The following is a 16,127-nucleotide window of genomic DNA, read 5'->3' on the forward strand; positions in this document are numbered from 1 at the left end:
GCATTACCTGCACACTTGACTCCCTGAGCAATGAGGCCCCACATAAAGTTGGCGCAGTACTCACACCAGTGCGGGCCCCTGAACGTGTGCACCTGGAAGACAGCAGCAGAAAGGAAAATTACAGAGAGTAACTCACCTGTTTCACAGACATCAAAAGCAGTGTCTCTCAACAAGGCAGAACACCTCTTCTTAGAAGGCACTGCTTGCATTCACTAGAAGTTTCTCTTTACCACTGCAGGAGAGGAAGAAAGAAACATCCAAACGACTGAACAGCCGAGGGGCCTGCAGGGCTGTCGGAAGGTGTTGCCCATCCTGCACCACCTGGAGCAGCGAGATCGGGGCTGGGGTCTGCTCTCACTCTGTGCTGCTGCAGGACAAGCAATGGTGGTGCTCCTATCCTGCCTGCTGACACCCCTCAGTCTGTGCAGAATGGCATGGAGTGCACCTCCATGAGGGATGTGCAGGGTGATGAGTGCTGCAGCAGCCCCGGGTGGAAAGCGTCCTGCCTGGCAAAGCACCAGTGCTGCACAGACATCCCGGGAACATCCTGAGGCCTTTCCAGTTCAGAACAGCTCTGAAAGGAAATTAATTCTCTCCACGTTAATGCCACATACTGGAAATCTCAATGAGTTTACTAAGTGAAAACAAGACCCAGGAAGAAATTCAAAGCTAGGGAAGAAAAAGCCAATGCTGTTTTCAGTCCTGGCTCATGTGTGAGCTGCAAATCCTGCAAACCCCACAAACTGCTTTGGGTTTTATTCTGATAAAGCACCTGCTGTAGGAGACCATGGGACGCTCCACAGAGATAACCATGGCTTCCTTAGCCAGTGTGCAAGAGAGTGCATATCTTGCTAGAAAACGGTGATCATAAAATGATGAAATCTGCAGTGAGATACAACATTCTTGAGGCATAACTCAGCCAGTTCTCCAGAGCCACTTGGCAGCAGGCAGGTTGGTGCATTGCTCTGGAGAGCTGCTCTCCTAATCCCCAGGGCACATGGTGGCTCCCAGCCCTGCTCACCCTGAGCATCTCCAGAAGCAGTGCAGAGTGTGGGGTGTTGGGGGCCCCAGCCCAGCACGGCAGTGCCACCCCCACCAACTCTGGAGGTACAACTGCTCCCTTCTCACAGTTCCAGCTGACTCTGGTGAAGCAGATGATGACAAGACTGTCAGCAGCTGTAATCTCTATTTTCTCATTCCCTCTCCACACAAAGAGATTTTTCACACCTTCTTCTCCATGAGACACCTGCGCTACCCACACCTTCTTGGCTTTCTTCCTCAGCCCCCTGCTTTTTTGCAGGTCTTTGGCAGCCTTCCCTTCTCAGAATAAGCACATTCTAATCTCAAGCAAAATGCTGTGCTTTAACATCTGCAGGACTAACACAACTTCTGCAGGAAACAAAACCTGCTTTGCAGTCACCAGCAAGGGCTGGGCTCAGGCTGCCTGTCCCTTTGACAGCAGTTGCTGTGATGCAAAAGCAACTCAAAACAGTAGGGATGAGGCAGGCTCCCCTGCTCCCTTCTTTCCTACCGGCACAGCGTACCATCATTCCCTTCACAAGTTTGGATGGAGACTGGCCTTTGCCCTTTAGGATCACTGTCTTGGGATCACTGTTCTGATACCACACAGCCAGGCTCCATCCAAACACCGTAATGCCTTGCTGTAACATTTCCTTAGGAAATTACCTTCTCAAGTGAACATCTGTCCTAGGCCTGCTTAGCTTTACCATGTCCCATTCAAATTACTTCCTTATTCATTATTCTGAATGCAAAATTAAAACAAATTAAAAGCTACAGGTGGGTTTTTCTATTTTCTGTAATGCTTTCTCTTGCCTCAACCTTCCTCTTACGTGTCAGGGGAGGTTCCCTGGCAACATTAACTAGGGGCCCTCTGGCCCACAATGCCCTTCCACCCCAGTGTATGGGACCCGGCAGGACCAGCCCTGACACCTCTTTTGGGGTCCGGGAGCACTACAGCCTTTGCACAGAGCCCAGTGGTGCCAGAATATTCACCTCCAGCTGCCACAGTGTGGAACTGGAGGTCCAGCCCTGCACAGGCTGAATGCAGAGACTGCTGGAAATGAAATCAGAGGCAGTAAACAATGCCAGAAAACAAAGAGAAGTGGTCTTCTGAGGCCAGAGTGGCCCTCCAACTGCTTCACACTGCAGAGCAGGGCCAGGCAGCACACTAGAGGGAAATGTTTGCATCCATTACTAGCAAGAGGGCCAGCACCTGCAAACAATATCGAGTCTATTGCACAACCCTTTAATATAGCATTCTGACTTTTACATTCAATTCCCCATTCTAAAAACCTGCCAAGTGACTTGCTTATTACAAAACTCAAACACGCCTGTCCAGAAAGCTTTGTGACAACACAGCCAGCAGAATCCCAGAGATCCTGACTTAAATTATAAGGTGTGTCTTTCCCCTTATAAAAACAGCACGTGCCGTAAGCAGATGTTTTATAAAATATGAAAGTACAAAACTGTCAAGCTGGGCTCTGTACCTCCAAAATCTTCCATTCGCACTCCCAACCCAAAAATCCTCCTCTCCCTCTTTCCACAAGATTTCAAGTATGAGTTTAAAAGAAAAATCTAATTCTAGATCATTTTAAAGGAAAATACCTACTTCTAAACTGTGCTGAAACCCAATTACTAGGCTGCAAGTCTAAGGTTAATAGGGGAACTGCACAATGGCATTTCTATTTTGAACTCTCCCACAGCAGCAGCAAGGTATAAATAAAAAAGGACTGTGATCTTAAGTGCTTTTTTTGGGTTTGAAAGACATTTTCTTACAAGCCGGGAAAAATATCTTACCTCTGGTGATTAGTGACTGTGTATGTTATAGAATATCATTTGGGGCGCTATTGGCATTTAATTAAAACATTGCTTATGAAAAGAGGCAAACTTAAGCAAATAAAAAAGTTATCTGGTGACTGACAACAGCCTATACCGCAAACTGGGAGCTCCTCAAGCAGATCTCTGATAATTCTAAGGCTCTACAAAAGCCACTGCTGAAGTTACCCATGTACTGCATCAAACCACTTACTTCTAATGCTTCTTGCATTTACTGGGCAGTACTTTGGCTGTTATCTGAAAACCAGGAATGAGCGAGCAGATAATTAGCATTCAGAACTAGGGGACTTGCATTATATAACTTGTCAAGGCAGCGAGAGAATATCAGCAAAGTGCTTTGGAAGTGCAAGAACATGATGGATCTGCGCAGCTTTAGCCGGGCAGAAAGCAAGGCATAAAATAAACACTGAACTCAGAAAACAGCCTCTCTGACAGCACACAACAAAGCCATCCCTGTCACAGGCTGCCACAGTCTCCCTGGAGAGCAGCTCCATCAGGACCCATGCTCCAAATAGAACAGCGTAGCCTCTTCCATAGCCCTCCATATCAAGCTGCTGGCAAGAAGAATGGGATTTGGAAAATCCAGGTAACATTGTCTGTGTTGGGATGAAAGATAGTGACTAGAGAAAGGATGGAAAATATGTTGCATCTTTACCTTCATACAGAGCCCTCTGTTTTGGATGGCCCTGTTGGTTCTTGGAGGAGACCGAGCTGGCTGGCTGGGGGCTGAGTGATGGCACACTCTAGGGCCTGTGCTGCATGGTGCTCCCAAGGTGCAGTTCTTCTGGCTATAGCAGTGTCTTTCAGACAAACGCCTAAGGATGATGGGATGCTGCTGATGAAGCCTGTCAGCTCAGTAGTCCTTGCTGATTTGCAATTCCGTCAACTGAATTCTGCCTGTTGGGACTCTACCAAGCTTTTAATTGGATACAGGAGACATTGTAAGTCTCAATTAAAATAACTCAGCCTGTATTATTAATGTCTGAGTCCTCAGTCACAGCTGATTTCATCAGGCACTGGATGCACCCACACTGGCACCGAGTGCCCTCTGTACACATCCCATGTACAGACAGAGGATGCCTGGATGTGAAGGGCATAGAAGAGAGATCAGTGAGAAAAAAAACGACCTCAACTATTGGTTTGGCCAATGCTTCAAGTCAGTGTTTGCATACACTAACAACTGGCAGGCCCTCTAAAACGAGGGTCTCAATCATTCCAAATATTACAGAACATGACTTTCCTACTGTGAGGCAAATGTCGCTGCTGCTTAGTAATCTCAGAAACAAGAAGACTGCCATGACAACACACAGTGCAGCTGTAAGATAACTCACTATCACGTGAAGGTATAGCAGAAATGAGCGTAATGAGAACACTGCAGCAAACCACCAAAAGCAGAGCTGACTGCCTAACCCAGCTGTGGTGCTACACACGTGGAGCCAGCCTGGGATCAGGCCAACAGCTTCATCCAGCAGCTCCAGAGAAGGGGGCCGTGGTTCAGAGCATCAAGTATAAATAGCACGGCTATGGGCAGTGGGCACAGACATGAATGCTGAGCAGGCTGCCCTTCCTCCCAGTCCTTGCTCACCCGGAGCCCAAAGCACTGTCATGTCATGTTGACTTCCTGGTTTGTGCAGATCATGTCAGCAGAAATGAGAACAACTGGAAAATGGGGTTAGGTTCTGCTCTAAGAGAGACAAGGCAACAAATGGCAGAGAGAATGGCAGGTTGTGTGCTTTTTGCCTTGGAAATGCAATGAAACTGATCACCTTCCTTACAAAATGGAACAGCACATTGGTTTTTTTTTAAATCGATATCTAGAGACTGGAACGTTACCCATTTCATTCCAGGCCTATGTTACTTAACATCCGTGTCTATATACAAGATTCAGAAACCATAGGTGAAAATTGAATAAAATCTTCATAGTTGAAACAGTAGGTATATATATATGCCATATACACTCCACATAATGACATAAACGTTAATACAAAACCTCAACAGATCCCTAAAGAAGTGATTTTGCACGGATGCTACATTTAATTTAGAGGCAGAAACGTTGATGAGAGCAGAAGCAGTGCTCCCTGCCCTGGAGGCCCCAGTCCCTGTAGAGTGTTTCTCAGCCCTGCCACTCATAGGCTGCTTTGCTCCTGTGGTCGTGTGTATGGGAGACGCACAAGAGTCACAGCTAATGACTTAGAAAGCTGCCAGCAAGGCGGGATGGAACTATGGCTGAAATAGAGATATAGAAAAAGAAAAATCAAATCCAACCAAAAGCAGAGGCAGATCTTGAATTCAGGGATTAGCATTCAGAAAGCAGAGAGGGTTAAATAATTCTGCACTATTGGGCATCTGCTTTAGAAAAGACAAGGCTTTAAAAAAATAAAGTTAAAAAGAAACATTAAATAAATACCATAAGAGGAAAAAACTAAATCCATCCATGCCTAAAAGCTTTTCTGGCTTGAACTGCTGTATAATGCACCACGGGTTTCAGAAGCAGCTACACACAACTGACAAGATCTCCTCAGAAGTTTTGTGGAGGATTTTCTCCAGTTTTGCTCTCCAGATATTGTCACTGCCTTTGAACATGTTTTCCCCAAGTCCCAGGAGCCCAAAAGAAACCTCCCATTTCCAGAGGCTTTCTTATCTCTGAGTACACGCAGATGCTCTCTCCGGGGACTGTGCTATAGCAGCGCCCAGCTCTCCTTCTGAATATTCATTTGAGCACAGTGACTCATCTAAAGATGTTATGAAAAATCTTCTCATTGCCAGGGCTGGACTCCATCAAAAGCAGCACTCTCTTTTTGGTGGAGACTGACCAACGCACCCCAAATCAGCATCTGCCCCACTTTTTGGAAGATCAGAAATAGAAACGAGTTCATGTCAGAAGACACATCAAAATGGCTTTGCTCAATGCAGTACAGGTTAGTTACGGTTTCAGGTCTTCTTGCAGCATTTCTTCTGCACTTTCCACCTGCTGGCTGCCAGCGTTTAGGCACAGCCCCAGGAGCAGCTCATTAGAACAATGTGATTTGGCACAGAAGCGATTTGTTATGGCTTTTTACACCAGCAAACACCTAGCACAGATGCAATTACACAGGTAAAATCTGGGCCAGGGCAGTGGATTTGTTTCAAACAAATGACTCTTGTTAGTACCAGCAGTATGTCTATTAAAGTGACATTTGAGTCCCTCCATATTAGCAAGGTCCCTCCAGCAGACACCAGTCCTCACCGAGCCCACTTCTCACACGTGTATGGGCTGCTCTGCCTCCATTCCAAAGGGGTCACCACAGGAGGCTGCTTCAGCATGGAGAGATGAACTGTAACAAACATGACTAACCTAGCAGCGTGGCTTAAGCAACAGTGGAAAAACACCTCTGTTCTCTGGAAAGTTGGTTGAAAGGGCATCTCCTCCACTCCATGAAACCAGCAATAGCTGCTGCGCATTAACCATTCTCCATTCCTCCTCCTTCCACTGAGATGCCATAGCACCTCCAGTGTAAGAAGATCCTTTCTTTGACTGATCAACATGACTGGTCCAAGCAGCAGCTGGGCAAAGGGTCAGGTCTTGTACTGCCTCGTGCCTGCAATGCCAAGAGAACGTGGGCTGTGGGGGTGCAGAGCAGTGTCCTTCTTGCTGCAGGGCCCTGGAGACAGCAGTTGCTTCTGGTCAGCTGAGCCCTGTGCCTTCATTTTGTTTCTTGTTTCAAATGCCTACCAGCAAGGGGAGGCCCAGAAAGGATTTTTGGGCTGATATTTTCCTTCTTTCCTATGCAGGTAGCACATATTCTGCTCGACAGGCAACCTAGGGCGCTCACTGAGGCACTAGAAAGGGTGACATCTTTAGATACAGAAAGAAGATTTGGACAGATGTGAAGAACAATAAAGCAAAGAAGCACACAAGCCACTCATTTGAAATCCAAAAACACAATCATCATGAAGGGCTTGCAGTTATTCCTTACAGAAAGAAAAGGAGCCACACTTAGCAGCATACCCTCAGTGCGCTGCTGCACACCCCTCCAGGTGAGCGCATTTTCTGCTCTTCTATAGCAAAGTTACCTGTGCAAGCTGGCTGCATCTCACTGACCTGAGAAACCAGCTGCTGTTAAAGGTAAATTCTCCAACCAGCTGTACACGTAAAAGGAACTACAGCATGACTGTTACGAAGAAAGCAATCTGTGTGGGCAGCCTGTGCTGTGCCTGTGACACTGGATCAGACATGCAGCTTGTTTCAGAACAAGAGCTGGAAAATTCACAGCTACACAACCATTCAAAAACAGCTTCAGGGTAAAAGCAAACAAACACAAAAAAACACACAACAACTAAACCCAAATGAATGAAAAATCAAATTATCAGGTTATTTTCAAAGCAGCCGTGTTTCAGACTGTTAAAGGAAAGCAGCTGAGGAACAGAGACATCTACAAAACTAAATACGTGTCACCCTACATAGGCTGTGGCACATGGGAAACCACTGCCTGCTGGCTTCTGCAGGAACCATCTTTAGACACTAAGGAACAAATGGAAGTTGCAAGGTGCCTCAGATCTCTAGGACAATTCAGGGTCTTGCTGGGAAAAAACAACAAACCAAAGGCTCTGCATTTAACTGACTGGCAGCAGGGTTAGACCACACCGAGAACTCATTAAATGCTGTTTTTATATAGCATTTTGTTTTCAAATGTGTGCTTCAATGAATAAGTCCAACTAAACATCCTGATTGTGCACAGCTTCCAATTCTTGTCATCATCTGAACTGAAAAGCCAGAAGGAAGTAGATAAAATCCAATGGCCTGGAGGTAAATATGCATACATGCACATGTGCACATCACACATGCACACGTGTGTGATGGGAATTAAAACTGAGAATCTGAGATAATGAAAAGATTTCTGATTAATTAAATCAGCAGACACCTATGTGACGTTAATGGCTTTCCCTTCTCCTGAAGTTGATAAAAGCAAAGTTATAGTTATATAGGATATAAATTCATCAAGATGATATTATAGGCTCCACGTCCTGTCTGTAAGTTCATACTGACTGCTGCAGGAATCTGGGACGACACCAATTCACTCAGCCTTACAAACCAGGACTGCACATGATCTGACTGCCAAGGGTTGAGGAACTGAACCTTTACTGGACACTTATTACAGGCAGACACAAAACATGCATGTGCTGCGTTAACAAGTCTTAGCAAAGTGCATAAGGCATTTGTTGTTTGCTTTTTTAAATCAGTACAATAGCGAGAAGCGATACCGAAGGCCAGGCAGATTTGGTTATGCCACAAGATAGTTGCCCATGTCAGCAGCTCCAGCAGCCCCATGTAAGACACACTCCTCTTGTCGTGCTCAGTTCGTTAACATGAAGGGAAACAGAGACCATCTGCTCCGTCCAGATGCAGCAGAACATGCTTCTTACCTCCAAAGCTATTTACCAGCGACAAACTGAGATCTGATTAATCCTCTAATCAGATGTAAACGACTTTTTAGCATCACATCACCATAAGTAAAACTGAACTACAGTGATATGAATGGAAAGAAAAGTTGGCAGGCTTCAACACTGCTGGCATCTCCCAGTACCGAACAAGGGTAAATGGAACAGATAACCTGGATGTGACACATAGTATCAAACACACACATATACACACACAGGCACGCACTGCAACACTGCAGCAATTCCAAGTGAAACGCATCCCCCACGGTACCTGTAAAAGGAATAAGCAGCGGAATTTCTTACCTTGAAGTTATGAATCTTCTCGTATTTGGGAACATGTTCGTTTTCTTTCAGCGTCGCTCTTCTGACAAGCGATGTCAGCTGCGAATAAGCAAAGAGTTTCAGAGGTTGCCAGATCGTCACCGAGGACTTCTGCGCTCCCAGCTTCATCCCCAGGGCCGCTATCAGCAGATCGGGCTGGCGGCCCTCTCGCTTGGAGTTGCGCACCGCCGATCTATTAGCTCTGTGCCCCGGCCACGACTCTTTGGACGGCATTTTGGAACTGACGGGAGTAGAGGAGAGCCGGCCGCGCCGCCGCCTGTCAGGCTCGCTCTGACGGCGCCGGGAGGGGCATGGCAGCGGCGGCCCGCTGTGGGCACGGCTAGCGCTGCGGGACGCGGCGCTGCGGGGGGCTCCGCGCCGGCATAGCGGCACCGGACCGCAGCTCTCCCTCCGCCGGCGGCCGCGGCTGCGGAGCGCTCCCACCGCCCCGCGTAGGGCAGAGCCGTGCGGCCGGCACCGCCCCGCGCCCCCGCCCCGTAGCCAATGGGGCCCGGCGGGGCGCGGCTGTACCGGCGGGACGGGGCTGAGCCCGCACCGCTGCGTGGGCGCTGGGGGCACGGGAGCTCGGCGGTGCTCGGCCCTATTCTTCTAAAGTCACTTTTGTCATCGATACTGACGTCAATGGGAGCCCGTCAAACTCACGTCAGGTAACGACCTCTGCTTCCAGCGTGCCGCCAGCACAGCTGCCACCTGAAGCTCAGCCCGTGCCCCCTCCCACCACAGGCCTACGACCCCAGCTACACTCCTGCAGGACTCCCAGAACACCAACGGAGTCCCAACACACTGGCACCCACAGCTGGACCTGCTGTGCATTCCTGAACAGTTCTCATCCAGGCAGCAGGACCACACTGCAGCGACCCAAACCACGGGGTGAGCACCGTGTCCCTTTCACGTGTAGGCACCACACAGACCTTTCCCCATGACAACCTGCCTGGGGAAGGCAGCCCCCACTGCTCGGCGCAGGGTGCAGCGCTGCAGCTACTCTCCCTCCTGCAGCAGAGGTATTTTTATCTCTCATGACTCAGTAACAACCAAAGACAAGCACAGTTTGTCGCAGGCTTCTGGATGGAAATGGTGTGTTGCAGCTGGATCGCTGTGTCACTGTGCAGCTCAGTTCTGCAGGTATTGCTGGCCACAAGCCCTCAGCATTCTCAAGCACAGCAACCGCTACCCTGCCCCTGGGCTTTAATTACCTGCACAGAGACAAGCTGCAGAGACTGAAGTTCAACATAGCATAGAATCGCTTGATCTTTAAGGATCCCTTCCCATCTAGTCCAACTCCCCTGCAATGAACAGGGACATCTGCAGCTTGATCCGGTTGCTCAGAGCCTAGTCCTTATCTGCTTCACCAACCACTAATTTGTATTGCAAGTAAGCTGCTAATAATCCAGACCCTGGCCAAACATAGAACAAAACTGCTCATACACAGGGCATCAGGAGCACCTCAATATGTGCAGGAGGCTGCATAATCTCCCTACCAAGTGACAGTCTTCCAGCAGCTACCTCAGTCTGCAGAGCTTGCTTTTAACCACTCACGTCCACTGCAGGTAGATAGATGTGCTTCTCCACATTCTTCTGCACATCATTCTAATATATGCCATATACCAGTAGGAGATGAAGAAAAATGAAGAGAGCACTCAGAGATGCCAAAAACTGACCACCTCATCTTCACACACGCATGAGAACAGCACGGTCACAAGAGGAAGAAGCAGCTCTTTGAGCTCCTTCAGTCTGAAAAACTGATTTATTTTCAATTGCACTTTAGAGTCACGTTAGTAGAAACCGATCTCTGGATCCTGGAAAATTAAATCTTAGGATTGCCAATAAAAGGGTAAGCACAACTACCCAACAGGGAAAGGTCATATCTCATGGCTCTAATTATGAAAACACATTATAATCTGAAAAGTAGTTATAAGATTATGAATTTTAATTCTAACATTGCTTTGTGTTACAATAATCTAACTAAGACCGCTGATTGGTTTTACATCAATCTGTTTCCTACTGTTCAGTGCAAAGCATTTTCTGCTGCTTGCAGAAATAAGAATGCTGCACACATGTACAGCAAACAGCCCCTTACATGCACTGCTTGCACCATATCTGTGCACACCATAAACCTAGACTGAAATAAAGAGAAAATCATAAAGTAAGCCACTAAAAAAAATAAAAGAAAAGAAAAACAATAAAAACAATATTATCAATTTCTTACATATATTTCCCTAACAGAAACCAGGGCTGCAGTTAAAATTCATCTCCAGAAAACTGCATTTAAATGATATCATCATACAGCATTATTCTTCTGCCATTCCCTAACTCTGGAGGTTTGGCATTGCAAGACAGCACTCTTTGCACAGCCCTTTTCCTTTACTTCAAAAGCTGAACTGCAAGCATTCTCATTTGTCCTGAAGCCTCATCCATAACAGGGCCTCAGTCCGGGGGTCCTATCAAGACACCACTTTCCTTACTTCTCCCTGAAGCATTCCTTCACAGTGCAGTGGAAGCAGCTATTTTCTTGAGCACTATTTGTTCTCTCTGTTATTTGGATAATATATGCATATTTGCTGGTGCTAATCTCACAATTAGTAAGTCTTATTATGAAGACTCTACAGAATTGATTTTAAAGTCATCCATGGCTTGCAGTAAATTCCAATTAGTCACTCTCTGAAAGTCACATTATGCAAGTTTAATCCAGTCATACAATTCAGTCAGCATCAGACAAATTATCTTTCTAGAAAGGCAAATCAATGCCTTTCCCATTTGTTGAGGATAAACTGAAATCACTCTAGGGGGGAAAAAAAACAAAAACAGAAGATGGAAACATCAGGTTAATCTCACAAGCTCTGAAAAAGGCTGGGCTTACTCAGACATCCTGAACCCCACACGCATTCCCAGCACAAAAGTGTTTCCTTTCATGACCACCTGGCTCCTCTCTCAAGCACAGCATCATGTTTTCTTCAGTCTTGGGAATGTGTGTGCAGCACACAGCAGGTTTTTCATTCTCATATGGTATTTTCATGTTGCAATGACTAAATAGGCCTTTATTGTTTCAGACTTTATATGTAATACAATCTCATCCCCCTAAGGAATGCAATTTAATAATAATATAGACCAGCAGTTATACTGCATGCATTTTTTCGAGAATCACAGCCTATTGTATATATATTTGAAAGCCAAACCTTCAACCGAACTTGTGGACAAGGAATGCCAGGCAAAGCCTCCATCCCCAGGTAAACTGTGTGAGCAGAGGGGAGAAATGCTATTGAAGAGTTCAGCCCAGTGCTGATATTTCAGAAAGGGGATGGGAAGGGCCAGCATGCCCCTTGGCCACCAGACAAACACACAAGGCCTGCAGACAGCATTGGGCTCACACAACAACCAAAGCAGCAGAGATCCCTGTGCAACAAGCAACCCACGTTGCTTGGAGGACTACTGACAGGGTTTCAGCCCACCATTACACCTACAGGCACTGCTAGATCAGGGCTGCAGAATGATGTGTATCGCTGTTGGGACCTGCAGGATGAGCAGCTGGTGGAGCAAGGAGCTGCCTGTAGGCCCTGCTGGCCCTGAGGGAACTGTGCCTTCCTGATCGTGGTCTGACTTGTGCTTGCTGCAGCGAGGCATTGCTCCAGCAAAAAATCCCTTGAGTTGCAACACTTCAAGGCAAATCTTACTCCAAAAATAAATTCAAAGTAATTAAAAAATGCCCCAAGACAACGTGCTGTATAGGAGCAATAATAGTAAAAATGTAATGCAAAATAGCAGTTGCGTGAAGATTACTCTAATGGCAAATGCTTTTTGTTACTAATGTGCTACATGTAAGTATCACAAGGCAAAACAAACCATTGGATTAATACTTGGAAACTACAGGTAACTGGTGATCCACACTGTTGGAAAGGTTTTCCTAAGAGAGAGAAGGCAAATAAGAACCTTAATCATACCCACTGATATGGGACCTGACCTGTCTCCTAGCAAGGGAATGTTAATGGTGGCTAAAAACTTCTTTATCACACCCATTTAAGAATCACAGTGTTAAAAGCTGATTTATAATAAACTCCTGCAACTTTATGTAACTGAAAAATCATAGACTCAGGAATAGCGATACTCATGTAACCCACAACGTCTTTCCATTATTACATTTACTTGTTTTTCTTTATTTATTCCTTGTGGAAAGAGAGCCTTGGATACTGCTATAGCATAGGCAAGCAGTATGGAAACTTCTTTTTATGTCTCATTAACGTTCCCTTACCTGATGCACAATATTTGTTTCACATTAGTCTTCTCTTGCAGTCTGATGCTTCTCACATTATCTTTTTGTTGTTCTACATAATAATTCAATTTAGAATGATTTAATTTACGTTATAATTGAAAACCGCAGTTCATTAATTTCTAAACACTCTCTGTATTTCAGCCACACCTGTTCCTTTGGCACATTCTCTATTTTGAATTCATCCATTTCTTCCTGACCAGGCTATGTTGCTATGATACACGTGCTGTCAGAGTTTCTTCCTTCAACGTACTTCCAGACCATAATCATACATACTTAGCAAAAATAAGGATGAGCAAAGCCTTCTAATCTTTCTTTAAATAACACTTAATTCAACTCCACAAATCAAGGTGAAAACATTTCTTACTCTGAAAGAATACTAGAGCTGTGACATAGATAGGAAACATTCATGCACAATTTATAATAGTAAAAATCTGCTTATGGTCCACCTCCCTGCAGAAAAATGGCAAAACGTGGTAATCCCATGTGTCCATCAGCACTTCTGGCAGACCATGACTAACAGTTATCTACGTTCAGCTGTGTCCACGGGCAGAGCTGCACCACTGCACTGGGTCAAGGTCTATGCTCATTTTACACGGTATAATTAGGCAGACTGTGAAAATGAGGAAGGCTGATCACCCTTTAGATGAGCCACTTGTGCTGGCCCTTTGTTTTCTTGCTATTTCCATCTCTATTTAAATCAGGATTGATTTGAAACTTGCAATGAAGGAAACCAGAGTGAAATTACCCTCTGAAAAGCCCCGAAGTCAAATTATCAGTTTATTGCCACCCATAAAATCTAATCCCTGATTAGAGAATCGGAAAAAAAACACCAACAAACAAACATTGTTTTACATTCTGTTGAACAATTTCCAATTGCTCCAATTTTCTCATTCTCCTTTCTCACATATGGTTCATCTTTCCTATTTACTCCCTTTAAGTTTTCTAATTAACATTTTTAAATGCTTCTGTCATGGAAGTTCTTGTGTAGAGGCAGGAAGCATCCAGTTTCCCTAGAGGAAGCTATAGCTGTTAGAATTTCTTACTTGCAATGAACACTCAAGTAACCACTGTATCAAATGGCCAAAATCAGTATATTATATATATTATATAGTTATTGACAATGCCAATTAAACATTTATCCAGCATCACTGCTTCCTTCTTACTTTGTCACATTCTTCATCCTAAGTAGCAGGTTTTTATTTATACCTCAACTAGTACTGAACTAGTGGTTCTGCTTTGAAGATCTCTATTGCTGTTTGAATTATCAGCAAGAGCAGCCCAAGAGAAGGCCCACAAAGTTTCCCAGTGAGCTCTCAGCCCTGTCACCCTGCTGAGCAGTGAGCCTGCCCTTACAACCAGCCTATGATGAAGGTGACTGTTTCCAAGCACAGGCTGCAGCTTTGTTTGGAGGCTGGAGTGAACGGGAAGCTGTCACTTAAGAGACCAAAGACTTTTAGACTCAGTGAAAGATTAAATCACCTGATACTTTCCTAAGGTTTTGTGCATTTGTTTTAAAGACATTGTAACTTCCACCACCAGGCAATTCCCAGAAATGTCTGAACCCAAACCCAATCCGTTATCATATTAAGTTAAGTAAATGCTGCAAGGCTTTTCCAGCAATGCAAAATCACCAGAAATCTTTAAGCAGTACGTCATGTATCCAAGAGCTCAATGCATACAGCTTTTCAAGTATGTCACCACTACATGCAAAACTGGGAATATGGCCTTCCACATCTTCACGGTATTCAGCCTCTGCTCTCTCAGTTAGGAAGGGGGAAAAGCCACTTGCCTTAATCAGCAATACTAATCCAATTCACAAATTGGAAGCTGTAAGAAAATGTACTAATTCAGATACACATATGAATAAAGTTTACTACATGACTTTAAGCTTTGTGACACTAACTCTAACATAGCACACTATTTCAACTGCTTTAGCTCTATACAAAGGTTATAATAAACTCCACTAGAAAGAATACGGCTTACGTGCATTATAATGTGTTCTTCACTGTAAGAAACACCATCCAGTAGTTATCTTTGAAGTTGTATGGGGGTGAGCAATACTAACGCTAAGATAACAAAGGACAGAGCAACATCCATTCATAAACAAGCCGATTTTTCAGCATGATGGTTCTCATACTGCTTAAACTTTAGGGCTGCAGTAACAACGAATGCCAGGAAAAAACACCACTATTTGTATCTGCTGATGCCATGCACAAAAAACGTTAGACATGGAAAAGTTGAACGTTCTCAAAGTTAATGATATAAGGGAGACTTTACAAGACTGTCAAAAGTTGCTGTCTTTGCCGCTAACTAGTATGACAGATTTGAAGCAATAAGAGCAAGTAGTTTTTTGAGCTTAGCAACAAAACTGCTCTCCCTACTTTGTTAAAATTCTGAAGAGAAAAATATTCAGCTAGAAGCTAAAACCAGGCATAAGAAATTTATATGAAAATATATTTTCTGTCTGTGAAAGATCAGAAGGAGAGAAGCAAAGTTTTGAACAGATCTACTTCTGCAGCATTAACCACAGAATAAAGGATGGATCTTTCTTTCTTTCATAGTCCAATGCTTCCAAATACTTCATTTAGGCACCCTAACTACTTCTCTTTCTGCTAGGACTTAGACATTTCACTCTTCAGGGGTCTTATGTGTTTGGTAACCACTTATGAATGGGCAATTATTAGTGGAGCAGATGTGCCCGCCTGTCATGGGACTATCCAAATGAATGGGTAATGACAGACGATACCTTCACAGGTCCTCATCCTTTCCATCTTTGTACAGAAGCCAACTGATACCTATTTGTACTTGTGAGAAGGTAAATAGTGACCAATATAAAATGCTTTCCCCCACTCCTATCTACATAAAAATCAACCACACACTACAAAAATTAAGCTTAAGCGAATAGAGGTAGAGGTAAGTAGAGAAAATCCCTGGTTATCTGACTTGCAGTGCTGAGTTATGCAGGGTACACAGTCTCAGAGGGTATAAAACACAAGACATCCTGGTTATTAGTTCACAACAAAAGGTGCTACTCATACCACTTCCCACTGCCTTGGGAATTCTCATATTCAATGAGTGACCAGACCTGACCCTGCCTAGTTTATGAGATTAGACACAACCACAGCCCAAGGTGATTATCACCAGCTATAGAATGTCACATTATAAAGTCTAAGTGAGGTAAGAAACCTGTAAATAATAAAATTATCCTTTTATAGGTCACTTTATTCAATAGTCCAGCCTGTTTCCT

At 44.8% G+C, this 16,127-nt stretch overlaps 1 protein-coding gene across 5 annotated transcripts in view; it reads right to left on the reverse strand.

Moving 5' to 3' along the window:
• Positions 1-16,127, reverse strand: part of CHN1 (chimerin 1) — a 73,722-nt gene that overhangs the window by 14,060 nt on the left and 43,535 nt on the right. For all 5 annotated transcript variants that reach the window (XM_085552570.1, XM_085552573.1, XM_085552571.1 and 2 more), the window contains 2 exons: positions 8,578-8,655; positions 8-92 (listed from right to left, as the gene is read on the reverse strand). In XM_085552570.1, the coding sequence (XP_085408696.1) occupies positions 8-92; positions 8,578-8,655 (163 nt within the window). The remainder of the gene's footprint in view (positions 1-7; positions 93-8,577; positions 8,656-16,127) is intronic.

The sequence above is a fragment of the Coturnix japonica genome, chromosome 7, assembly GCF_054131305.1.
Source record: "Coturnix japonica strain WE chromosome 7, WE-NBRP24, whole genome shotgun sequence".
Taxonomy (NCBI): Eukaryota; Metazoa; Chordata; class Aves; order Galliformes; family Phasianidae; genus Coturnix; species Coturnix japonica.